Raw genomic sequence first — 26,505 nt, 5'->3', positions numbered from 1 at the left:
GTGTGACACATCAGTCAGTGTCTGTCTCTTGAAGTCAGTGGATGAGACATGTGTAATCAAGTGAACATGGTAACAGAAGTAGGAGAGAATCTTTAAGGGCAGCTTGTAGGAGAGACATGTTCACCTAACTATGCTGGGAGGGAGCGGCTGATACCTGAGAAGAAGGGTGACACAGCAGTCAGTGAGAACATAGCACATTTGAAACAACATGCCAGCACCCAAAGGAGCAAGAGGCTGAGGGGTGGGGGTGCTTGCTTCTCTTGGTCTTTTAATGACTAAATCATCATTTGCTGTTTGCACTGGGGAGTCCAGAACTGCATTTGGGCAATTGAAGGTATTATCCAAACCACTTTCCACACCCCGTCACAAGTCGTTACAGAGCACATACACTAGTGCGAGCAAATGCACAGGCATTGCACCACAATGATGAACATCCTTTCCTTCCTTTAGAAGCCAAGACGGATGACTATCTACAGACACCTCACCCGTCTAAAGGGATGATGACCCATTATAGTATTGATACAGCAAGCAGTCTGCTTGGCAAGTGGCACTTGTACCATATGCTTTTGAATCTCTAAGCTGCCCTGATGCCAGCATGCTGTGCGAGAGAGCTTTTAGTGCAGCCGGGGCTATTCTCGCTAACCACAGGAGAAGCCTCAGAGAGCTACAAGTCAAACAATTGACATTTATAAAAATGAACAGTCTCTTCATTGCAGAAGACAACAGAACAACATCTGCCCAAAGCCAACACACCAGCTCAGAAAATGATGATGATTTGTTACCTGGTGCATTTCATACATTGAAAAACAGACCAGGGCTGTTCTGGTACATGTGGTTGGGAATCAGTTAGCTGTAGTTGTGACTGAGTGCCTGACCACATCTTACTTATGCCTTTGCTCATTGTGCAAGTCATGTTTTTGAATCCTTGTATTGTTGCAGGATTATCACATTGCTGTTCAAATGTTCTCATGTTCTCTCACAGTGTGCAGTCAGCCAATGCGTTTCTCTGGTTCTACAAAAGAGCGCAACCATCCACTATGGTTCTCCTGTCATCTTAAAGTCTGTAGCCGCACACCAAAGTCATGAGGTTTTTACATAGTGCACAATTCCACTAAAGTGATCATGCTCTTTCAAAGGATACAGTTGCACACTAAAGTTTTAAAGGGCTCACACAAAGTAGTTTCTAAGGTTTTGAAGATCTCCCACAGACTCACTGCCTCAGGTGGGGAGTCTCCCTGTGAGTCCAGTCCAGCCCCCATGACAGTCATGAGTATGAGTAGAGTGGGTAGAGGTTACCAATCCCTGAGGCCTTCCTGTGCTCTGGTGTTGTCCATCTGTCATGGCAGGAGCACAACAGGCTCCTCCTCGACCACTTCCTTGACCCCTCCTCCTACCACTCAAGAAGGTCTAACACCTGCAGAGGCACCTCCACAAGCTGCTCCTTCCTCCGAGCCTCCTCTTGATGGACCCCCCTCATCCTTAGCATTACATATGCCCTGATGAGTGAAAATCACAGTGTCTACAATGCCCACCACCCAGGTAGGGGCCACCCCACACTCTCTTTCCAGTTTGTTTGCTGCAGCTGCCCCCCCCCCCCCTCCACTGTCGTTTCTTCCATGAGGACATGCACTAGAAGTCCTCTCTACCCCACCTCTCTGGAGGCGTTCACAAGAAGACCTCCCTCTCCTGTATCTGTGGATGCATTCACGAGACGCTGTCTATCCTACCTCCATGGGGGTGTTCATAAACAATTCCAAGAGCGAAGAGTGGTGGAGCTCCATTTACCGCCTCAGGTTGGCCACCATCACTACAAAGTCCAGCTCCCTTCGGCAAACTGCAATGTAAGCAGCAGGTGCCCCTATGCCTCATGATGCAGTAGAGGGTGTCCTGCCTAAAGACAGGTGCTGCTGGTGGCATATTGCCTCCAACCACTTATTAAGACACAGCCAGCAACAGGGGCCTGCAGCTGACCACAATTACTGGTGTCACTTGCAAGGATGTTTGCAGAACACACCTGATGTTGTCACCTTTTCTGCTCCCAGGCCCTGGGAAGTGCTATAATTCTCTCTCTATTCACCACCACTAGAGGGGGTGGTAGTGGCATCCGGTAATTAGTAGAGTCCCCATAGGCAGGTGACTCATTTGCCTTGTATCTTTTCATGTGCCACCGGCAAGCATGGATCCACATAGACATCTTGCCTAGGGTGCAGCCCTTGCCCCTTCCCCTCTGCCCTACTTCAGAATGTTCCGACAACCCTCCACAGTGAAGAAGACCTCAGTCTGCTCCCACCTCACAGTCTTCCATAGTGGTTACATAGTCCCTTTCCCAGTGCCATATGGACTGTGTAGGGTGGGGCAGAGATTGCCAATCCCTGGGGATCGTTCTGTGCCGTGGCATTCCTGCTATGCATCTCCTCACTTGTGCCAAAAAAGGTTTGAGAATCTGGCCCAGGGTGTTTGAAGCGTTATGAAGCTGCAAGAATATTGCAGGAGGCCCGTTGTGAAATACAAGTTATCTTATGATTTCACCCCATACTGTTCTTGATATGGGTTTTGCGTGCTTTCCATTGGCCAAAATAATTAGTCTTCAGTAACCCAAGTCGGTCAGTGCACCCACACAAAATCACACACAGAAGCACACAACCACACAACCACACTGGGATATGCATATTTGGCAACATTTCCATTGCCATATGTCTTTTTTGTCATTGGATTGTATTTCAGTTAATGTAACTGAATGAACCAACTTGGTGAAGTACCTTGATGCAGTTAATATCTTATTCAACAGCTTCTTGAAGTGGGGCAGCCAGGATCACTGTATTACAGCTGGTAGCCTCAAACTGTTTGTCCCAGTCCCTCCAATGCATGCATCACACAAAGTGTATACACGTGCCATGAGTCATGAGGAAATGGTTGTCTCAAACTGAAGGTCAGAAGAATATTTGCAGGAGTAACGTATTTTCTATTTTTTCCTTCTAGGATATGAAGAGTGTATTGACCAGGTAGGAAGCCATTCCCTATTTACAGTCCATCAAGAGATGACATTCTGTACCGAAGTTGAACCATGATGTGGTAAGGTAGTGGCTGGCCAGAGAAATGAATATCCATTCACTGTCATTGGTTTTGGTCCTCACCTGGTCATTGCAGGTTGGCTTTTTTCATGGCATATGTCCTACACCTTGATAATTGCGCATCACGTCTTCTACTCATGGCAACCCTTGCTCTTTTTTTCAGCTGTGCCACAAAGGCATTGCTCCATCGCACTCCGCTGCCACTTGGTACCTGGAATTTTCTAACAAGGAAGGCCTTGATTTTATGCCCTTTCTCTGTCCCTGCCAGTGTACCATCCTCTCGCCTTAACTTGCCCCATCTACTCCCAACCACTCATCCTTACTCCACTCTAATAGGCATGACTAACAGTGCAAGTGGGATGAAAAGGAACAGGGCCCTAAAAACAACAAACAAAACTTAAAGAAAAAGACAAATCAACCCTTTTTTTGTATTTTGTATTTGTGAAGTCATTTGACTATAACACAATAAAATAAAAAAATTAAAAAAGTGGTGGCATGGTCTAAGTAACAACTGGGGCCGCCTAAGGAGCATAAGTAACTAAGGAGCGGTTCTAGCCTGTGTGGTCTATGCAAATAAAGGAGTGAACTAAGAGACTCCTCAGAGCTTCGAGTCTATTGCAAAAGATACCTGGCGTGAGAGGGAGCATTTCATTTAGGAAAGGCGTGCCATATGTTATTAATAAGTAGTAAAGACAAAAATATTCAATTGAAAAAATAAACTTAAAAGGAAAATCAAACCCAAAAAGACAATGCAGGTTTCTTTCCATGTAAGGTAGCCCAGGGTGTTAAAGGCTCTGCTGAATAACTAAGGCGATTTCCTGCACATAAGAATGCCCCTTCCTAGTAAGATAGCAGAAGGGGTTGATGTGCCGGCTGCCGCAATCTGTTTGTAGCATCCAGGATACAGCTCACTGCACCACAGCAACAGAAAGAATATCTGTGATCCTGCCCTCGTCATTCAGCTTCACCCCAACCCAAGAATACAGACAATGTTATGCCCCAGTCCGACCCTGGATGCTGTGAGCAGCTCAGACTTATGCCTGACTCACAAAGCTGAAAACTAGAGCAAGTCAAGCATTGCCTCTAGGCTCACTAAGATGCCATTTACCAAATCTGTGTCAATTAAATGTCCATGTGACGCACTCAAGCCATCTGCAGATTTGCTCCAGTGCATGTGAGCAAATGGGAGATGATCACGTGCTTCTACAGATTTGCTTCAGTGCATATGTTGGCAGTCAGGTGATCTGTGCTCCGAGATGGTAGAGGATGTTATACTTTGAGTGGCCACTAGATGTTTCTGCACTTTGAAATGTCCTCATTTCTTGTTTCCTATCTCTAGATCTTGGCACGTTTGATTAATCAAGCATCGCCAGTAATGCCTGCCTTATCTCTCTAGGTGCGAGTGTAAGACATTTAAGAAGCAAGAGGACATTTCTACTGAACTGAATGCCAGCATCTGCGCTTTTTCTAAGGAGGAGGTTGTTAGTAAAATGTTTGAGAAATATATAGGTAAGCATATCGCATGCACCCACTGATTTACACTATTGCTTGCTTATTTTTTTTTAAATTAAAATGATATAGTTTACTTTTTAAACTTTTCATTTATATCAGTCAAATTATTGTAACATCTTAAGTAAAAAAGAAAGCGAGTGAAGGATTCCATATATATTTTAAACTGAACAAGGATATAGATCTGTTTTTTGTCCTTTCTCAAGAGGATATTCGCCCTTCTATCTTCTTTGTCCAGTTGTTGCAGTGAGATCTTAAAAAGGTCTCTGAAGATGTTCCCCTTTTGTCATTAAGATTTGTTGCAGTGTCTCTAGTGATGACTCATTGAGGCAAAATCGACAATGTTGCTCCAAACTGGGAATTTGTTTCAATTTCTCAAGTCTATATCTGGATGGAATGATATGCAAGCGTAGTTTCAAATATGTATCGCGAATAGTTTTATCTGGAAATAAGTTCATATAAGATGGTAGCTCATTTAAAGCCCTTACGTCAATCTCGCAGAGTAGATTCATATGATGTGCCGATTTTATTCGAATGGTTTTAGCCCAATCGTGCTGCATCTTTATTTTGGCGTGCTGCAGGTGTAATGATAACATTTCCATTGCTATGTCTTCATTTACCAGTTGTCTTTCCATGTCGTTCTTTCATTCATTCAGGATGATATTGTTCATTCAATTTGGGTTTGTTTGAAGAATCTGCATTGCCGGGATGTTATCGGTGGTCATTATTTTGCGAAAGAGATCCAATTGTTTCCATGAAGCAATTGATGTGAGAGATTGAGTGGCAATTTCAAATCAAATTCTTGCCATGGGGTAGTTTCGAGGTAGTGCTAAGATCTTCCGCCAGAAGGTTGCTTCATGATTTTGCCACATGGATTGTGAGATTTTAATCATTGTTTCACTCCCGTAGGTGAGAATGGGTACAATGTTTTGCCTATAAAAGGCGATGCTGGGTTTTAGGGAGAATTTTCTAAATTTGTTATGAAGACATCGTCCTTGTCTAGATAATGATTGTGTTTTTTCTTTTAAATAGATCACCCAATCTTGTTCTGTTCTGGATTGATTTATCAGGAGGCCTAAGTATTTGAAGGTAGACACAACACACAGATCTTAATCGTCTAGATACAGCATCGAGGGTCTCTTTTTTTTTTGTTGACAGCGTAGTTATATTCATCATTTTAGTTTTCTTTGTGTTGATCTGCAACTCATTCTCCTTCATATAAGTTCCCATCATGTTTAGGCTTTCCTGCAAGCCCCTCAGCGTTTTGTCCATCAAAACAATGTCATCGGCATACACCATTACAGAAATGGGAACTGAATTTATCTTCGGAGGATTTAGGGAAGTCGCTTGCATGTGGTCTTCAACATCAGCTGTAAACAAGATGAAGAGGGTTACCGCGAGAGGGCAGCCTTGCTTCAAGCCATTCCAAGTCTCAATGGGTGTTGATACGATCCCTTCCTTTGATAATCTGACAATGATGGATGTGTTCGAATATAGGAGCTTTATGGGCTTGATGATCTCCACTGGACAGTTCCAGGCAGTAAGTTTGTCACAGAGCATTTGTCTATTAATCCCATCAAATGCCATGTGGAGGTCAACAAATGCCACATTGACTTGTGTTTTGTTCAAAAATGCTTCTTGCTTAACGAGATTTAATATCATTAAGTTTATGTTAGTTCCTACATTGGCGGTGAAGCCTGTCTGCCTAACTGCAAACCTCTTTTCAGCTTTAGCCCAGGCAGTCAGTTTTTCCAACAGAAGCATGGCAAAGTGTTTACCCAAAGGATCTAGAAAGGCAATTGGTCGGTAATTTGTCGGATCATCTCTATCTCCCTGCTTAAATATGGGGATTAATGTTGCCATTTTCCAGGTTTGGAGAATCTAGTTGAGTTTGGCAATTAGGGAGAAGAGGTGGTCCATGGTGTAAGCCCACATCTCTGGGGCTTGTTTGACGGTTGCATTTGACAGGCCGTCAGGGCCAGTCGCCCGAGAAGAGTTGAGCTTGGCGATCATAGCCAATATATCATCTTAAATCCATGTAAAGTTCCATTTCTTTGCATGCCGTGATTCCTTTACTCTGGAGTCTATCGGTCAACGTTGGTACAGCATGGAGAAGTGTTCTATCCATTTGCTTTCTGCTACATTTGATATGAGTGGTTTCTGATGTTGCATATTATTATTTATGAGGTTCCACAGCTCTCTTAAGTTTCTATTTTTAAATGTTGCAAGTATTTTCTCAGCGTCCAATTATAGTATTGTCATTCTTTGAGATTTTAGCCAGTTCTGATAATTTTGTTTGGCTGTTTTGATCTTTTTAATATTCTCCTCATTGCACGTTTTTCGTAAAACTTTAAGGTTTTTCCGTAATTGCTTCTTTTTTTCCATGATTTCAGTGTTATATTGATGTTTATGAGGCTTTTTGTTTATACCTTTCTGTGTCACTATTTGTTGAAACGGTATTAGTAACCACTCATAGTTTAGTTTTGTATTGTCTTCCAGTGGAGAATCTTTAAAGCGGGTTGCTAAATTATTCATCTGTACTTGGCTTATCCGTAATCTTGTGCTTGCTCCATTTATTTTGAGAGGAGGCACTTGCTGTTACTTTCTCATCTGGTATAGTTTTGAACAAGAAATTGTTAGGTTATGGTGATCGCTGTTAGACGTTTGAATATTTTCAGTTTCTAATAGACCAGTGGAGACATATATGTAGTCTATAATAGCCCTCGAATTCCCTCGGGTCCAGGTTGGAATTAGATGATTTTGATCATCTGTCAGTGTTGCTGTAAGATTCAAATTTCTGATTGCGATTTCTTTGTTCCATATGCGAGCCCGAACAGGGAGCTTGTTATGTTCCAGAGGCTGACCCTTTCTATCGAATAAATGGATATTAAGGTCTCCACACATTATAATTTCAACATTGTGATATTTGGTAACAGTTTCGTCGATGTACGAGAATATGCTACCTATGAATGTTTGTTTGTTTGTTTGTTTTATTCATTTGTAGTGCGCACCAGACCCAAGGGTATCAGCGAGCAAGAGCAACAAAAATATTCTCAGCTTGGTTACATTGCTGTAAAAAAATAAACAGATATATACAAAGGTATTACAGGTACAAGGCGGGTGCATTAACAACAAGTTACAGAATGTACATAAGGAGGTGTGGATCGGGTGGTTACCAGGCATTTTCCTTTATCCAGTGGATATAATTGCGCCTGAAGTGAGGGTAGGTTTGGGCTGTCCTTAAGGTGGGTGGCAGGGAGTTCCAATTTTGGGCCGCTTTCATGTGGAAGCTATTCCCCCCAGTTTTGGATCATTTAAATCTGTACCTCTTAAATCTGCCTACCAGATAGCGCGGGGCTACATTATTGAGGCATTTCTGCGTAAGTGAGGCTACCTTCAGCTTGATTTTGTCAGTAGTGGTGAGTCAGTTGTTGTCTCTCCTGGTGTTGGAGATATATTCTTTTTTGGAGATGCTCAGAGCTGCTCTGAGAGCATTATTTTGCAGGATTTGGATTTTGTTTGTAATATATGTGTTGGCTCCTATATATAAGGCATTACAATAATCCAGTTTGGATAAGATTAGGGCTCTGGCTAGGGTGATGCAACTATGGGTCGAGAGGAAGGGTTTAGCTGCTCTAATTAATTTGCAGGTGTAGGCTGTGGATGAGGCCATGGAACTGACCTGTTTGTGGAAGGAAAGGGTGGTGTTAAGATAAAATCCTAGCGTTTTAACTTCCTTGGCTACATTAATTGGATTACCGTCTATGATAAAGCTTGTGTATTTATGGTCAAGTTTGTTTAGGTTGAGGGTGCTGCCCAAGATAATGAGCTCTGTCTTGTCATCATTCAGGCATAGACTACGAGAGCCATCTATTCCTGGATTATGAGGTACACTTTGTTTCCCAAGGCCAAATCCTTGTCGTAATCTCCCGTCTGCGGGATGAGGATCTGGGTATCATCAGCATAATTGGTGTAGGTGATACCAAGACCATCTAGATCATCGAATAGGGGCTTTGTGAACACATTGTACAGAGTGTGGGGGATGCATAATCCCTGGGGGACCCCACAGGTAATGGGTATAGGGTCAGCAGAAGCTATGGTAGAAAAGACATGCATGGACCTGTTGTTGAGGAAGGATTGAATCCTCGTGCAAGAAGTGGGCTGCCGAGTCTAGGTGGTTACAGAGTATTTTGTGGTCTCCTAAATCAAATGCTGCTGAAAGGTCAAGTAGAAGTAGTAGGGATCTCTCTAAGAGTATCAATTTGTGCCTTGAGGTCAATGAGTGCTGTCTCAGTCCCGTGTTGTGGTCTGAAGCCCGACTGCCGGATTCCCAGGAGGTGGCTTTTTTCTAAGTATTGTTGTATTTGAAGATAGGCTATATTATCTAGCATTTTAAGCAGGAAGGGGATGGTGGTGATGGGTCTGTAGTTTGTGGGTATTGAGGGGTCTAAGGAAGGTTTTTTAAGTAGGGGGAGAACCCAGGACTCTTTGAGGTTGCTGGGGATAGTGCCTGAGGAGAAGGACGAGTTAATGAGCTTGGTGATGAAGGGTGAGAGGTCTCTGGCAGCGTCTTTGATGATTTGTGCAGGGCAGGGGTAACCCTGGCAATTAGAAGGTTTAAGGGTGAGGATGGTTTTTCCACCTCTAACATTGATACTTTGGAGAAGCTGAAGCGGAGGGTTTGTCGTTGATAGCCAAAGGATTCCAATATAGATTTAGAATTGCCTGAAATTCAGTATGGACTGGCCTGGTTTGTTGTTTTTCAAGATGTTTTCCGTCTTCTGGAATTTTAACAATGGAACATTGAACCCAAGGGTTCAGGTTGATCGTGCTAATTATGGTCCATTTTAAATCAGTTTTGATGATAGTTTGCATGCCAGAAGATGGTCGTCCTTGGTTGCGTTGAATAGCAGGATTTATGTGGATTATATATCCATCACAGCACGGTATTTGCGAGATCCATGTTTCCTGCAGACATATAATTTGGAAAGTCTTGAAATCAGGAGTAGCTTGCTCATATAAGTGGTTGTGGCCTCTGGTATTCCAGGAGCAAAGTGTCCAGCAGTTGTTATGCAGTGTTACTGGTGGTTATGAGTTAGTTGTTTCCGCATTTGAGTATCTTGGGTATCTTCAATTTCTCTCCATTTAAGTGTTTGGAATAATTAGACCATGATATGTTCATTGTGGCCTCCCATTGCTGTATAGAATGTGATGAAACATAATTGGATTTATCAGCTGTTACCTCACTTCTTTGATAGGAGTTGTTTCTCCGTTCGTTCTCATTGGCTCGGGGTTCTTGTTTCAGATGTGTCATAATGCCTGTGCCGTGCAGCAAGATATTCAGAGCTTCTCTGCAATTGAATCCAAGGTGATGTAGGGTATGTTTCATTGTTAGAATTATATACCAAACAAGCTATGAATCAAATCCTATCTGTACTGTATCCAGTTCGCTATCGTTCAGAAATATGACGAGCTTGATGTCTTGCTAATGAATTGATTTCAGCTGCGGTATCGCATGGAATAATCGGAGTAAGTTTGCTCTGTTTAGTGTCAAAGAATCCTTTCCTTGTTCATGGTGGCCTAAATTAATGATATATTGATCTTTAGGGTGTCAAGGGTCTATAAATGTCGGCAACTGGAGAGCTTGTCCAGAGTTTCTCCAGGTTTTCTCTGTCTTTAAATGAGTACTGTGTTGAGTATCTTTATTCGCCCTTGGGTGAGCATTCTGTATTGTAACTTTGTTGTTTCGGTTTTCTGCCCATCGATGATGTGAGTCTATATCTTGATCTAATGATACCACAATTATCGATCTATTCAAGTTTGTCGCGTAGACAGACGTTGTGTCCAAAATATCTTTACAAGATAGAGCTCCTGAGATTGATTGCACAGAGCCGCGTCATATTCATCTATAATTATTAATTATGAAATATGTGTATCCGTAGATAGTTTGTTGGAGATTAATGATGGTTCATCCATATGTATCATTAAGTTTAGCAAATCTGCTATTTGTATTGGATCATTATGAGCTTCTAGAGCAGTAAAAAGTATTTTGTTGCATCGAGGGAGACATTCTGGTTTCCTGGTTCACTTTCCCTCGGTTTACGGGTTCAAGGTTCTTCTTGATGATTTTATTAGGTTGCTTCTGTTGTGGCATATATATATTCCTAAGGACCGCTCTTGATCCTGTCTGTTTGTTATTCATTTTTCTTCATGTTCCTTTAATTGTTTGCAGAGGTGGATTATTTTTCATTTGCATAAAAATTTGAAAAGGGCCTATCTGTTTCAGAGTAGATTTGCTGTGTGTTTGCTTCATAACTGTTGGCAGAAGTGTCGTTGATTTGGATATTAAAAGAGGTTGGCAGGTGTCTTTCCTCATAGTTGGATTTTTCATTGCTGTAACCGACTGTGCTTGCAACATGGTTTCATTGATGTCATTCATGTTTTCTTTCTCAGGCTGTGAAGACAACTGTTTTCGCGATATAGCTTTCATCCAAGTCATTATACCTGCAGTCATTTGTGATTTATCCAAGCGATCAGCCCTTGCCATGTCAAATAGTCTTGATTTCTATAGCCGCGTTCCTTCAGCTTCGATATCGAGTCTTTTCTTGATGTTATAAATACAATTTTCTATGTGAATTTGCTTAGTGTGAATCAAGGCAAGTAAGGTTGCTTGATCCTTGATATTGTCGTTGTTGGTTTCTTGCAGCTTTAGGAATGGAATCATAGAGTGAGATGTAATCATAATCAACATGTTTTGCAGCTCTGTCATGTTAGTCGGTATGCATTGAGTATAACAAGGTTTTATGCCTTCACAATGGCATCTGTTTTCATGAATTTCCTCTGGTTGATTTTGAGGTAGGATCGTTTCCTTCTGTTTGTCTCTTTTTTTTTTATCACAGAGTCATGCTGATGGTCAGTACTATATTTGGACTGTTGCTGTGACTTTTTCTGTGAATTGAGAAATGCATTATTTTCTAATTTATCTTGGTAAGGCGTAATGGACTTTCTTTGAGGTCTTCTATTCATAGGGGTCAACGTCGCTTGGGTGTCCTTTTTTCTTAAGTCATAGAGGTCTCTAAATACTTCTTTCCTCTTTTCCATGCAACTCATCAGGGACTCTATTCCTGTGATGTCTAGGCATAGTCTGGCTGCTCTGGTGTTTGTGGAGTGTTGAGATCGTAGTGTAAGATCTTCTGTTTTTAGTTGTATTTGCTTAGCCAAGAGGGCTTGTTCTTTCTTTGGTATTTCTTCTCGCCTCTCTGATGCAATACTACATTGAGTCTTCCCTTTAATGGAGGATTGATCAGTATTGGCCAAGGAGGCCAGATTTTTTAGAATTACAAGATCAGTCTGGCAAGTTAGTTCCATATTAACATTCCCCTGATGGGATGAATTGTAGGCGAGAATTTCTATCTGATGTAATACTGCAGATTCCTGTTCGAAGTCTGCTATCAGATAATTCTGGGAAATCATTTGGTCAACAACAACTGCGTGTGTAGGTGTACTGTCCTCGCCTGGGTCAGTGCCTATTGGTGGCTCTAGTATGATATGTAGTGATACATTGCTCTGCGCATTCTCTATTTTGTCTAGATTTGAATTTGGGAGGTAGTTGGTTTCTGGATGGTCTGGATTTCCAACTTCACATGATTCTTTTCCATCTGGCAATAGATGTGCATTTCAGCTTTTTCTTCATTAACTGTCATCAGCTGATTGTCATCGGTTTGAGTTGGCAATTCGACTGTGGACACCTCTTGTCTCAGAGAATCGGAAAGACAGGTACAGTATTGTTGGTAGGTTTCAGTTCCATTGGTGGAGACATTGCCAGGTAAGAAAGCGGGGAGTGTTGGAGTTGACTTCACACTTAGTGTGTCTTTAGATGTAATACTTTGTCCTTTTCTGATGGAGATCCTAGTCAGATTATCGGTGCTTGGGTTTTCATTCAATGTCAGCGTTATTGGGAGCCGTTTTCGCTTAAGAATCTCATGCAGTGACACATGTCCTGTCTTTCTGTGTTTGTAATTGAAAAGTGACTGTTCAATGGTTAGTTGCGCTGCAGGCCATCCACGTTCCTTATTACAGTGGGGTGGTAAATGTCTCGTCTTTCAAGGGTATTGCTTCTTTTTATTACCCAGTTGGCATGCCGCCGTATAAAACGTGGGGCCATCATGCTTCAGGGTGTCAAGGGGTCTTTATTTAATCCTTCTAAATAGATTGTCCTTATTACAAAATTCGGAACAAAGAACACTGTGGTGACGGTACAATGCTCACAAGATCAAAGGGGAGGTCCACAGCAGTCTCTCGCTCGCGTGATGGAACCAAGGGCCGTGGGATGTCACTTCTGAGTGAGCGAATTATCAAATGCTATTTCTCTTTACAGTTACACATGCAAAGGTTCTATTATGGTAATCCGAACTGCGGGTGAGATCAGAGGGGAGGATCTCCTGCATTCTCTGGCACGCTCAGTTGAAGCGGCCGCTCGTGGAACGGCAGCGAATGGCTCAGAGTGCTGGAGGAATCTGTGAGGGGATCCCTTAAAAGTTGCTGCGTTCACCACAATAGCCCTTTATTCTGTGTAAATGTCACAAGGTGCACAGGAGGGCTATGTTATCGTTTAGTTTCTCTGCATACCCAGAGGTGCCGGCAAGATGTAACTTTGCGTAGCTTCACTCATGCAGGGGAATGAAGGTGTCTCGTGTCAATTTCACATGGCCACGGAGCCCGCAGAGCCCAAAGACCAAAAGACTGCAGCCGGACTCCACGGCCCGCTCTGCAGTCTTTCTGGGTATTTGAGCTGCAAGATCAGTAGACAGCAAAAGAGGACAAGCTCCCACACGGCACAGCAAGTAGAGTCAAGGTCAGCCAAAAGACTTTGCAGATGGACTCCGCGGCCCACTCCACAGTATTTCTGGGTATTTGAGCTGCAAGATTAGTAGACAGTAAAAGAGGACAAGCTCCCACACGGCACAGCAAGTAGAGTCAGGGTCAGCCAAAAGACTCTGCAGCCGGACTCTGCGGCCCGCCCTGTGGTCTTTCTGGGTATTTGAGCTGCAAGATCAGTAGACAGCAAAAGAGGACAAGCTCCCACACCGTACAGCAAGTAGAGTCAGGGTCAACCAAAAGACTCTGCAGCTGGACTCCGTGGCCCGCTCAGCGGTCTTTCTGGGTATTTAAGCTGCAAGATCAGTAGACCGCAAAAGAGGACAAGCTCCCACATGGCACAGCAAGTAGAGTCAGGGTCAGCCAAAAGAATCTGCAGGCGGACTCTGCGGGCCGCTCTGCGGTCTTTCTGGGTATTTGAGCTGCAAGATCAGTAGACAGCAAAAAAGGACAAGCTCCCACATGGCACAGCAAGTAGAGTCACGGTCAGCCAAAAGACTCTGCAGTCAGACTGACTATTGCTTGCTTATTAGAATTGTCCATGTCAAAGGTCAGATTCACAAAGATTAGCACTGAAGCAAATCATGAGATTGCAGGGTGCATCCCAGATTTTCTCCAGTATAATAATGTCCAATCACATTTACATGCGAGAAACTCAGAGATGCTCCCGGCATCACAGATTTGCTCCTGTATAATAATGTCCAATCACATTTGCACTTGAGAATCTCAGAGATGCTCCAGGCATCCCAGATTTGCTCCTGTATAATAATGTCCAATCACATTTGCACTTGAGAATCTCAGAGATGCTCCAGGCATCCCAGATTTGCTCCTGTATAATAATGTCCAATCACATTTTCACTTGAGAATCTCAGAGATGCTCCTGACATCCCAGACTTGCTCCTGTACATCCCAGATGTGCTACTGTATATTAATGTCCAATTACATTTGCACTTGAGAAACTCAGAGATACTCCTGACATCCCAGATTTGCTCCTGTATAATAATGTCAAGTTACATTTGTACTTGAGATTCTCAGAGATGCTTCATGCATCCCAGATTTGCTCCTGTATATTAATGTTGAATCACATTTGCATCCCAAAAACTCAGAGATGCTCCTGACATCCCAGATGTGCTCCTGTATAATAATGTCTAATCACATTTGAACTTGAGAATCTCAGAGATGCTTCATGCATCCCAGATTTGCTCCTGTATAATAATGTCCAATTACATTTACACTTGAGAATCTCAAAGATGCTCCTGACATCCCGGATGTGCTCCTGTATATTAATGTCCAATCACATTTGCACTTGATAATCTCAGAGATGCTCCTTGCATCCCAGATTTGCTCCTGTATAGTAATGTCCAATCACATTTGCATGCAAGAAACTCAGAGATGTCCCTGCCATCCCAGATTTGCTCCTGTATAATAATGTCCAGTCACATTTGCACTTGAGAATCTCAGAAATGCTTCATGCATCCCAGATTTTCTCCTGTATATTCTAGAAACTCAGAGATGCTCCTGACATCCCAGATTTGCTCTTGTATAATAATGTCCAATCACATTTGCACTTGAGAATCTCAGAGATGCTCCTGACATCCCGGATTTGCTCCTGTATATTAATGTCCAATCACATTTGCACTTGATAATCTCAGAGATGCTCCTTGCATCCCAGATTTGCTCCTGTATAATAATGTCCAATCACATTTGCACTTGCGAATCTCAGAGATGCTCCTGGCATCCCTGATTTGCTCCTGTATAATAATGTCCAATCTCATTTGCACTTGCGAATCTCAGAGATATTCCTGGCATCCCAGACAGATTTGCTCCTGTATATTAATGTCCAATCAAATTTGAACTTGAGAATCTCAGAGATGCTCCTGGCATCCCAGATTTGCTCCTGTATATTAATGTCTAATCACATTTGCACTTGATAATCTCAGAGATGCTCCTGACATCCCAGACTTGCTCTTGTACATCCCAGATGTTCTCCTGTATATTAATGTCCAATTACATTTGCACTTGAGAAACTCAGAGATGCTCCTGACATCTCAGATTTGCTCCTGTATAATAATGTCCAATCACATTTGCACTTCAGAATCTCAGAGATGCTCCTGGCATCCCAGATTTGCTCCTGTATAATAATGTCCAATTATATTTGTACTTGAGAATCTCAGAGATGCTTCATGCATCCCAGATTTGGTCCTGTATATTAATGTTGAATCACATTTGCATCCCAGAAACTCAGAGATGCTCCTGACATCCCAGATTTGCTCCTGTATAACATCTAATCACATTTGAACTTGAGAATCTCAGAGATGCTTCATGCATCCCAGATTTGCTCCTGTATAGTAATGTTGAATCACATTTGCATCCCAGATGCTCCGATGCTTCATGCATCGGAGATTCGCTCCTGTATAATAATTTCCAATCACATTTGCATGCTAGAAACTCAGAGATGCTACTGACATCCCAGATTTGCTCATGTATAATAATGTCCAATCACATTTGCACTTGAGAATCTCAGAGATGCTCCTTGCATTCCAGATTTGCTCCTGTATATTAATGTCGAATCACATTTGCATCCCAGAAACTCAGAGATGCTCCAATGCATCAGGCATCCCAGATTTGCTCCTGTACAATAATGTCCAATCACATTTTCACTTGAGAATCTCAGAGATGCTCCTGACATCCCAGACTTGCTCCTGTACATCCCAGATGTGCTACTGTATATTAATGTCCAATTACATTTGCACTTGAGAAACTCAGAGATGCTCCAGGCATCCCAGATTTGCTCCTGTATAATAATGTCCAATCACATTTTCACTTGAGAATCTCAGAGATGCTCCTGACATCCCAGACTTGCTCCTGTACATCCCAGATGTGCTACTGTATATTAATGTCCAATTACATTTGCACTTGAGAAACTCAGAGATACTCCTGACATCCCAGATTTGCTCCTGTATAATAATGTCAAGTTACATTTGTACTTGAGATTCTCAGAGATGCTTCATGCATCCCAGATTTGCTCCTGTATATTAATGTTGAATCACATTTGCATCCCAGAAACTCAGAGATGCTCCTGACATCCCAGATGTGCTCCTGTATAATAATGTCTAATCACATTTGAACTTGAGAATCTCAGAGATGCTTCATGCATCCCAGATTTGCTCCTGTATAATAATGTCCAATTACATTTACACTTGAGAATCTCAAAGATGCTCCTGACATCCCGGATGTGCTCCTGTATATTAATGTCCAATCACATTTGCACTTGATAATCTCAGAGATGCTCCTTGCATCCCAGATTTGCTCCTGTATAGTAATGTCCAATCACATTTGCATGCAAGAAACTCAGAGATGTCCCTGCCATTCCAGATTTGCTCCTGTATAATAATGTCCAGTCACATTTGCACTTGAGAATCTCAGAAATGCTTCATGCATCCCAGATTTTCTCCTGTATATTCTAGAATCTCAGAGATGCTCCTGACATCCCAGATTTGCTCTTGTATAATAATGTCCAATCACATTTGCACTTGAGAATCTCAGAGATGCTCCTGACATCCCGGATTTGCTCCTGTATATTAATGTCCAATCACATTTGCACTTGATAATCTCAGAGATGCTCCTTGCATCCCAGATTTGCTCCTGTATAATAATGTCCAATCACATTTGCACTTGCGAATCTCAGAGATGCTCCTGGCATCCCTGATTTGCTCCTGTATAATAATGTCCAATCTCATTTGCACTTGCAAATCTCAGAGATATTCCTGGCATCCCAGACAGATTTGCTCCTGTATATTAATGTCCAATCAAATTTGAACTTGAGAATCTCAGAGATGCTCCTGGCATCCCAGATTTGCTCCTGTATATTAATGTCTAATCACATTTGCACTTGATAATCTCAGAGATGCTCCTGACATCCCAGACTTGCTCTTGTACATCCCAGATGTTCTCCTGTATATTAATGTCCAATTACATTTGCACTTGAGAAACTCAGAGATGCTCCTGACATCTCAGATTTGCTCCTGTATAATAATGTCCAATCACATTTGCACTTCAGAATCTCAGAGATGCTCCTGGCATCCCAGATTTGCTCCTGTATAATAATGTCCAATTATATTTGTACTTGAGAACCTCAGAGATGCTTCATGCATCCCAGATTTGGTCCTGTATATTAATGTTGAATCACATTTGCATCCCAGAAACTCAGAGATGCTCTTGACATCCCAGATTTGCTCCTGTATAATATCTAATCACATTTGAACTTGAGAATCTCAGAGATGCTTCATGCATCCCAGATTTGCTCCTGTATAGTAATGTTGAATCACATTTGCATTCCAGATGCTCCGATGCTTCATGCATCGGAGATTCGCTCCTGTATAATAATTTCCAATCACATTTGCATGCTAGAAACTCAGAGATGCTACTGACATCCCAGATTTGCTCATGTATAATAATGTCCAATCACATTTGCACTTGAGAATCTCAGAGATGCTCCTTGCATTCCAGATTTGCTCCTGTATATTAATGTCGAATCACATTTGCATCCCAGAAACTCAGAGATGCTCCAATGCATCAGGCATCCCAGATTTGCTCCTGTACAATAATGTCCAATCACATTTTCACTTGAGAATCTCAGAGATGCTCCTGACATCCCAGACTTGCTCCTGTACATCCCAGATGTGCTACTGTATATTAATGTCCAATTACATTTGCACTTGAGAAACTCAGAGATGCTCCAGGCATCCCAGATTTGCTCCTGTATAATAATGTCCAATCACATTTTCACTTGAGAATCTCAGAGATGCTCCTGACATCCCAGACTTGCTCCTGTACATCCCAGATGTGCTACTGTATATTAATGTCCAATTACATTTGCACTTGAGAAACTCAGAGATACTCCTGACATCCCAGATTTGCTCCTGTATAATAATGTCAAGTTACATTTGTACTTGAGATTCTCAGAGATGCTTCATGCATCCCAGATTTGCTCCTGTATATTAATGTTGAATCACATTTGCATCCCAGAAACTCAGAGATGCTCCTGACATCCCAGATGTGCTCCTGTATAATAATGTCTAATCACATTTGAACTTGAGAATCTCAGAGATGCTTCATGCATCCCAGATTTGCTCCTGTATAATAATGTCCAATTACATTTACACTTGAGAATCTCAAAGATGCTCCTGACATCCCGGATGTGCTCCTGTATATTAATGTCCAATCACATTTGCACTTGATAATCTCAGAGATGCTCCTTGCATCCCAGATTTGCTCCTGTATAGTAATGTCCAATCACATTTGCATGCAAGAAACTCAGAGATGTCCCTGCCATCCCAGATTTGCTCCTGTATAATAATGTCCAGTCACATTTGCACTTGAGAATCTCAGAAATGCTTCATGCATCCCAGATTTTCTCCTGTATATTCTAGAATCTCAGAGATGCTCCTGACATCCCAGATTTGCTCTTGTATAATAATGTCCAATCACATTTGCACTTGAGAATCTCAGAGATGCTCCTGACATCCCGGATTTGCTCCTGTATATTAATGTCCAATCACATTTGCACTTGATAATCTCAGAGATGCTCCTTGCATCCCAGATTTGCTCCTGTATAATAATGTCCAATCACATTTGCACTTGCGAATCTCAGAGATGCTCCTGGCATCCCTGATTTGCTCCTGTATAATAATGTCCAATCTCATTTGCACTTGCGAATCTCAGAGATATTCCTGGCATCCCAGACAGATTTGCTCCTGTATATTAATGTCCAATCAAATTTGAACTTGAGAATCTCAGAGATGCTCCTGGCATCCCAGATTTGCTCCTGTATATTAATGTCTAATCACATTTGCACTTGATAATCTCAGAGATGCTCCTGACATCCCAGACTTGCTCTTGTACATCCCAGATGTTCTCCTGTATATTAATGTCCAATTACATTTGCACTTGAGAAACTCAGAGATGCTCCTGACATCTCAGATTTGCTCCTGTATAATAATGTCCAATCACATTTGCACTTCAGAATCTCAGAGATGCTCCTGGCATCCCAGATTTGCTCCTGTATAATAATGTCCAATTATATTTGTACTTGAGAATCTCAGAGATGCTTCATGCATCCCAGATTTGGTCCTGTATATTAATGTTGAATCACATTTGCATCCCAGAAACTCAGAGATGCTCCTGACATCCCAGATTTGCTCCTGTATAATATCTAATCACATTTGAACTTGAGAATCTCAGAGATGCTTCATGCATCCCAGATTTGCTCCTGTATAGTAATGTTGAATCACATTTGCATCCCAGATGCTCCGATGCTTCATGCATCGGAGATTCGCTCCTGTATAATAATTTCCAATCACATTTGCATGCTAGAAACTCAGAGATGCTACTGACATCCCAGATTTGCTCATGTATAATAATGTCCATTCACATTTGCACTTGAGAATCTCAGAGATGCTCCTTGAATTCCAGATTTGCTCCTGTATATTAATGTCGAATCACATTTGCATCCCAGAAACTCAGAGATGCTCCAATGCATCAGGCATCCCAGATTTGCTCCTGTACAATAATGTCCAATCACATTTTCACTTGAGAATCTCAGAGATGCTCCTGACATCCCAGACTTGCTCCTGTACATCCCAGATGTGCTACTGTATATTAATGTCCAATTACATTTGCACTTGAGAAACTCAGAGATGCTCCAGGCATCCCAGATTTGCTCCTGTATAATAATGTCCAATCACATTTTCACTTGAGAATCTCAGAGATGCTCCTGACATCCCAGACTTGCTCCTGTACATCCCAGATGTGCTACTGTATATTAATGTCCAATTACATTTGCACTTGAGAAACTCAGAGATACTCCTGACATCCCAGATTTGCTCCTGTATAATAATGTCAAGTTACATTTGTACTTGAGATTCTCAGAGATGCTTCATGCATCCCAGATTTGCTCCTGTATATTAATGTTGAATCACATTTGCATCCCAGAAACTCAGAGATGCTCCTGACATCCCAGATGTGCTCCTGTATAATAATGTCTAATCACATTTGAACTTGAGAATCTCAGAGATGCTTCATGCATCCCAGATTTGCTCCTGTATAATAATGTCCAATTACATTTACACTTGAGAATCTCAAAGATGCTCCTGACATCCCGGATGTGCTCCTGTATATTAATGTCCAATCACATTTGCACTTGATAATCTCAGAGATGCTCCTTGCATCCCAGATTTGCTCCTGTATAGTAATGTCCAATCACATTTGCATGCAAGAAACTCAGAGATTTCCCTGCCATCCCAGATTTGCTCCTGTATAATAATGTCCAGTCACATTTGCACTTGAGAATCTCAGAAATGCTTCATGCATCCCAGATTTTCTCCTGTATATTCTAGAAACTCAGAGATGCTCCTGACATCCCAGATTTGCTCTTGTATAATAATGTCCAATCACATTTGCACTTGAGAATCTCAGAGATGCTCCTGACATCCCGGATTTGCTCCTGTATATTAATGTCCAATCACATTTGCACTTGATAATCTCAGAGATGCTCCTTGCATCCCAGATTTGCTCCTGTATAATAATGTCCAATCACATTTGCACTTGCGAATCTCAGAGATGCTCCTGGCATCCCTGATTTGCTCCTGTATAATAATGTCCAATCTCATTTGCACTTGCGAATCTCAGAGATATTCCTGGCATCCCAGACAGATTTGCTCCTGTATATTAATGTCCAATCAAATTTGAACTTGAGAATCTCAGAGATGCTCCTGGCATCCCAGATTTGCTCCTGTATATTAATGTCTAATCACATTTGCACTTGATAATCTCAGAGATGCTCCTGACATCCCAGACTTGCTCTTGTACATCCCAGATGTTCTCCTGTATATTAATGTCCAATTACATTTGCACTTGAGAAACTCACAGATGCTCCTGACATCTCAGATTTGCTCCTGTATAATAATGTCCAATCACATTTGCACTTCAGAATCTCAGAGATGCTCCTGTATAATAATGTTCAATTATATTTGTACTTGAGAATCTCAGAGATGCTTCATGCATCCCAGATTTGGTCCTGTATATTAATGTTGAATCACATTTGCATCCCAGAAACTCAGAGATGCTCCTGACATCCCAGATTTGCTCCTGTATAATATCTAATCACATTTGAACTTGAGAATCTCAGAGATGCTTCATGCATCCCAGATTTGCTCCTGTATAGTAATGTTGAATCACATTTGCATCCCAGATGCTCCGATGCTTCATGCATCGGAGATTCGCTCCTGTATAATAATTTCCAATCACATTTGCATGCTAGAAACTCAGAGATGCTACTGACATCCCAGATTTGCTCATGTATAATAATGTCCAATCACATTTGCACTTGAGAATCTCAGAGATGCTCCTTGCATTCCAGATTTGCTCCTGTATATTAATGTCGAATCACATTTGCATCCGAGAAACTCAGAGATGCTCCAATGCATCAGGCATCCCAGATTTGCTCCTGTACAATAATGTACAATCATATTTGCACTTGAGAAACTCTGAGATGCTCCTGACATCCCAGATTTGCTCCTGTATAATATCTAATCACATTTGAACTTGAGAATCTCAGAGATGCTTCATGCATCCCAGATTTGCTCCTGTATAGTAATGTTGAATCACATTTGCATCCCAGATGCTCCGATGCTTCATGCATCGGAGATTAGCTCCTGTATAATAATTTCCAATCACATTTGCATGCTAGAAACTCAGAGATGCTACTGACATCCCAGATTTGCTCCCATTTAATGTCCAATCACATTTGCACTTGAGAATCTCAGAGATGCTCCTTGCATTCCAGATTTGCTCCTGTATATTAATGTCGAATCACATTTGCATCCCAGAAACTCAGAGATGCTCTTGACATCCCAGATGTGCTCCCGTATAATAATGTCTAATCACATTTGAACTTGAGAATCTCAGAGATGCTTCATGCATCCCAGATTTGCTCCTGTATAATAATGTCCAATTACATTTACACTTGAGAATCTCAAAGATGCTCCTGACATCCCGGATGTGCTCCTGTATATTAATGTCCAATCACATTTGCACTTGATAATCTCAGAGATGCTCCTTGCATCCCAGATTTGCTCCTGTATAGTAATGTCCAATCACATTTGCATGCAAGAAACTCAGAGATGTCCCTGCCATCCCAGATTTGCTCCTGTATAATAATGTCCAGTCACATTTGCACTTGAGAATCTCAGAAATGCTTCATGCATCCCAGATTTTCTCCTGTATATTCTAGAAACTCAGAGATGCTCCTGACATCCCAGATTTGCTCTTGTATAATAATGTCCAATCACATTTGCACTTGAGAATCTCAGAGATGCTCCTTGCATCCCAGATTTGCTCCTGTATAATAATGTCCAATCACATTTGCACTTGCGAATCTCAGAGATGCTCCTGGCATCCCTGATTTGCTCCTGTATAATAATGTCCAATCTCATTTGCACTTGCGAATCTCAGAGATATTCCTGGCATCCCAGACAGATTTGCTCCTGTATATTAATGTCCAATCAAATTTGAACTTGAGAATCTCAGAGATGCTCCTGGCATCCCAGATTTGCTCCTGTATATTAATGTCTAATCACATTTGCACTTGATAATCTCAGAGATGCTCCTGACATCCCAGACGTGCTCTTGTACATCCCAGATGTTCTCCTGTATATTAATGTCCAATTTCATTTGCACTTGAGAAACTCAGAGATGCTCCTGACATCTCAGATTTGCTCCTGTATAATAATGTCCAATCACATTTGCACTTCAGAATCTCAGAGATGCTCCTGGCATCCCAGATTTGCTCGTGTATAATAATGTCCAATTATATTTGTACTTGAGAATCTCAGAGATGCTTCATGCATCCCAGATTTGGTCCTGTATATTAATGTTGAATCACATTTGCATCCCAGAAACTCAGAGATGCTCCTGACATCCCAGATTTTCTCCTGTATAATATCTAATCACATTTGAACTTGAGAATCTCAGAGATGCTTCATGCATCCCAGATTTGCTCCTGTATAGTAATGTTGAATCACATTTGCATCCCAGATGCTCCGATGCTTCATGCATCAGAGATTCGCTCCTGTATAATAATTTCCAATCACATTTGCATGCTAGAAACTCAGAGATGCTACTGACATCCCAGATTTGCTCATGTATAATAATGTCCAATCACATTTGCACTTGAGAATCTCAGAGATGCTCCTTGCATTCCAGATTTGCTCCTGTATATTAATGTCGAATCACATTTGCATCCCAGAAACTCAGAGATGCTCCAATGCATCAGGCATCCCAGATTTGCTCCTGTACAATAATGTCCAATCACATTTTCACTTGAGAATCTCAGAGATGCTCCTGACATCCCAGACTTGCTCCTGTACATCCCAGATGTGCTACTGTATATTAATGTCCAATTACATTTGCACTTGAGAAACTCAGAGATGCTCCAGGCATCCCAGATTTGCTCCTGTATAATAATGTCCAATCACATTTTCACTTGAGAATCTCAGAGATGCTCCTGACATCCCAGACTTGCTCCTGTACATCCCAGATGTGCTACTGTATATTAATGTCCAATTACATTTGCACTTGAGAAACTCAGAGATACTCCTGACATCCCAGATTTGCTCCTGTATAATAATGTCAAGTTACATTTGTACTTGAGATTCTCAGAGATGCTTCATGCATCCCAGATTTGCTCCTGTATATTAATGTTGAATCACATTTGCATCCCAGAAACTCAGAGATGCTCCTGACATCCCAGATGTGCTCCTGTATAATAATGTCTAATCACATTTGAACTTGAGAATCTCAGAGATGCTTCATGCATCCCAGATTTGCTCCTGTATAATAATGTCCAATTACATTTACACTTGAGAATCTCAAAGATGCTCCTGACATCCCGGATGTGCTCCTGTATATTAATGTCCAATCACATTTGCACTTGATAATCTCAGAGATGCTCCTTGCATCCCAGATTTGCTCCTGTATAGTAATGTCCAATCACATTTGCATGCAAGAAACTCAGAGATGTCCCTGCCATCCCAGATTTGCTCCTGTATAATAATGTCCAGTCACATTTGCACTTGAGAATCTCAGAAATGCTTCATGCATCCCAGATTTTCTCCTGTATATTCTAGAAACTCAGAGATGCTCCTGACATCCCAGATTTGCTCTTGTATAATAATGTCCAATCACATTTGCACTTGAGAATCTCAGAGATGCTCCTGACATCCCGGATTTGCTCCTGTATATTAATGTCCAATCACATTTGCACTTGATAATCTCAGAGATGCTCCTTGCATCCCAGATTTGCTCCTGTATAGTAATGTCCAATCACATTTGCATGCAAGAAACTCAGAGATGTCCCTGCCATCCCAGAGTTGCTCCTGTATAATAATGTCCAGTCACATTTGCACTTGAGAATCTCAGAAATGCTTCATGCATCCCAGATTTTCTCCTGTATATTCTAGAAACTCAGAGATGCTCCTGACATCCCAGATTTGCTCTTGTATAATAATGTCCAATCACATTTGCACTTGCGAATCTCAGAGATGCTCCTGGCATCCCTGATTTGCTCCTTTATAATAATGTCCAATCTCATTTGCACTTGCAAATCTCAGAGATATTCCTGGAATCCCAGACAGATTTGCTCCTGTATATTAATGTACAATCAAATTTGAATTTGAGAATCTCAGAGATGCTCCTGGCATCCCAGATTTGCTCCTGCATATTAATGTCTAATCACATTTGCACTTGATAATCTCAGAGATGCTCCTGACATCCCAGACTTGCTCTTGTACATCCCAGATGTTCTCCTGTATATTAATGTCCAATTACATTTGCACTTGAGAAACTCAGAGATGCTCCTGACATCTCAGATTTGCTCCTGTATAATAATGTCCAATCACATTTGCACTTCAGAATCTCAGAGATGCTCCTGGCATCCCAGATTTGCTCCTGTATAATAATGTCCAATTATATTTGTACTTGAGAATCTCAGAGATGCTTCATGCATCCCAGATTTGGTCCTGTATATTAATGTTGAATCACATTTGCATCCCAGAAACTCAGAGATGCTCCTGACATCCCAGATTTGCTCCTGTATAATATCTAATCACATTTGAACTTGAGAATCTGTATAGTAATGTCCAATCACATTTGCATGCAAGAAACTCAGAGATGTCCCTGCCATCCCAGAGTTGCTCCTGTATAATAATGTCCAATCTCATTTGCACTTGCAAATCTCAGAGATATTCCTGGCATCCCAGACAGATTTGCTCCTGTATATTAATGTCCAATCAAATTTGAACTTGAGAATCTCAGAGATGCTCCTGGCATCCCAGATTTGCTCCTGTATATTAATGTCTAATCACATTTGCACTTGATAATCTCAGAGATGCTCCTGACATCCCAGACTTGCTCCTGTACATCCCAGATGTGCTACTGTATATTAATGTCCAATTACATTTGCACTTGAGAAACTCAGAGATGCTCCAGGCATCCCAGATTTGCTCCTGTATAATAATGTCCAATCACATTTTCACTTGAGAATCTCAGAGATGCTCCTGACATCCCAGACTTGCTCCTGTACATCCCAGATGTGCTACTGTATATTAATGTCCAATTACATTTGCACTTGAGAAACTCAGAGATACTCCTGACATCCCAGATTTGCTCCTGTATAATAATGTCAAGTTACATTTGTACTTGAGATTCTCAGAGATGCTTCATGCATCCCAGATTTGCTCCTGTATATTAATGTTGAATCACATTTGCATCCCAGAAACTCAGAGATGCTCCTGACATCCCAGATGTGCTCCTGTATAATAATGTCTAATCACATTTGAACTTGAGAATCTCAGAGATGCTTCATGCATCCCAGATTTGCTCCTGTATAATAATGTCCAATTACATTTACACTTGAGAATCTCAAAGATGCTTCATGCATCCCAGATTTGCTCCTGTATATTAATGTTGAATCACATTTGCATCCCAGAAA

General features: G+C 41.6%; 1 protein-coding gene across 1 annotated transcript in view; it reads left to right on the top strand.

Annotated features, from left to right (window-relative positions):
• LOC138580116 (uncharacterized) overlaps positions 1-26,505 on the top strand; it is a 119,731-nt gene that overhangs the window by 62,704 nt on the left and 30,522 nt on the right. Inside the window, exons 4-5 of the mRNA XM_069650393.1 lie at positions 2,980-3,002; positions 4,468-4,580. Coding sequence (XP_069506494.1) covers positions 2,980-3,002; positions 4,468-4,580 — 136 coding nt within the window. The remainder of the gene's footprint in view (positions 1-2,979; positions 3,003-4,467; positions 4,581-26,505) is intronic.

Source organism: Ambystoma mexicanum, chromosome 3p, assembly GCF_040938575.1.
Source record: "Ambystoma mexicanum isolate Mex_15411 chromosome 3p, UKY_AmexF1_1, whole genome shotgun sequence".
Classification (NCBI taxonomy): Eukaryota; Metazoa; Chordata; class Amphibia; order Caudata; family Ambystomatidae; genus Ambystoma; species Ambystoma mexicanum.
This window is presented reverse-complemented; position numbering and strand designations above follow the sequence as displayed.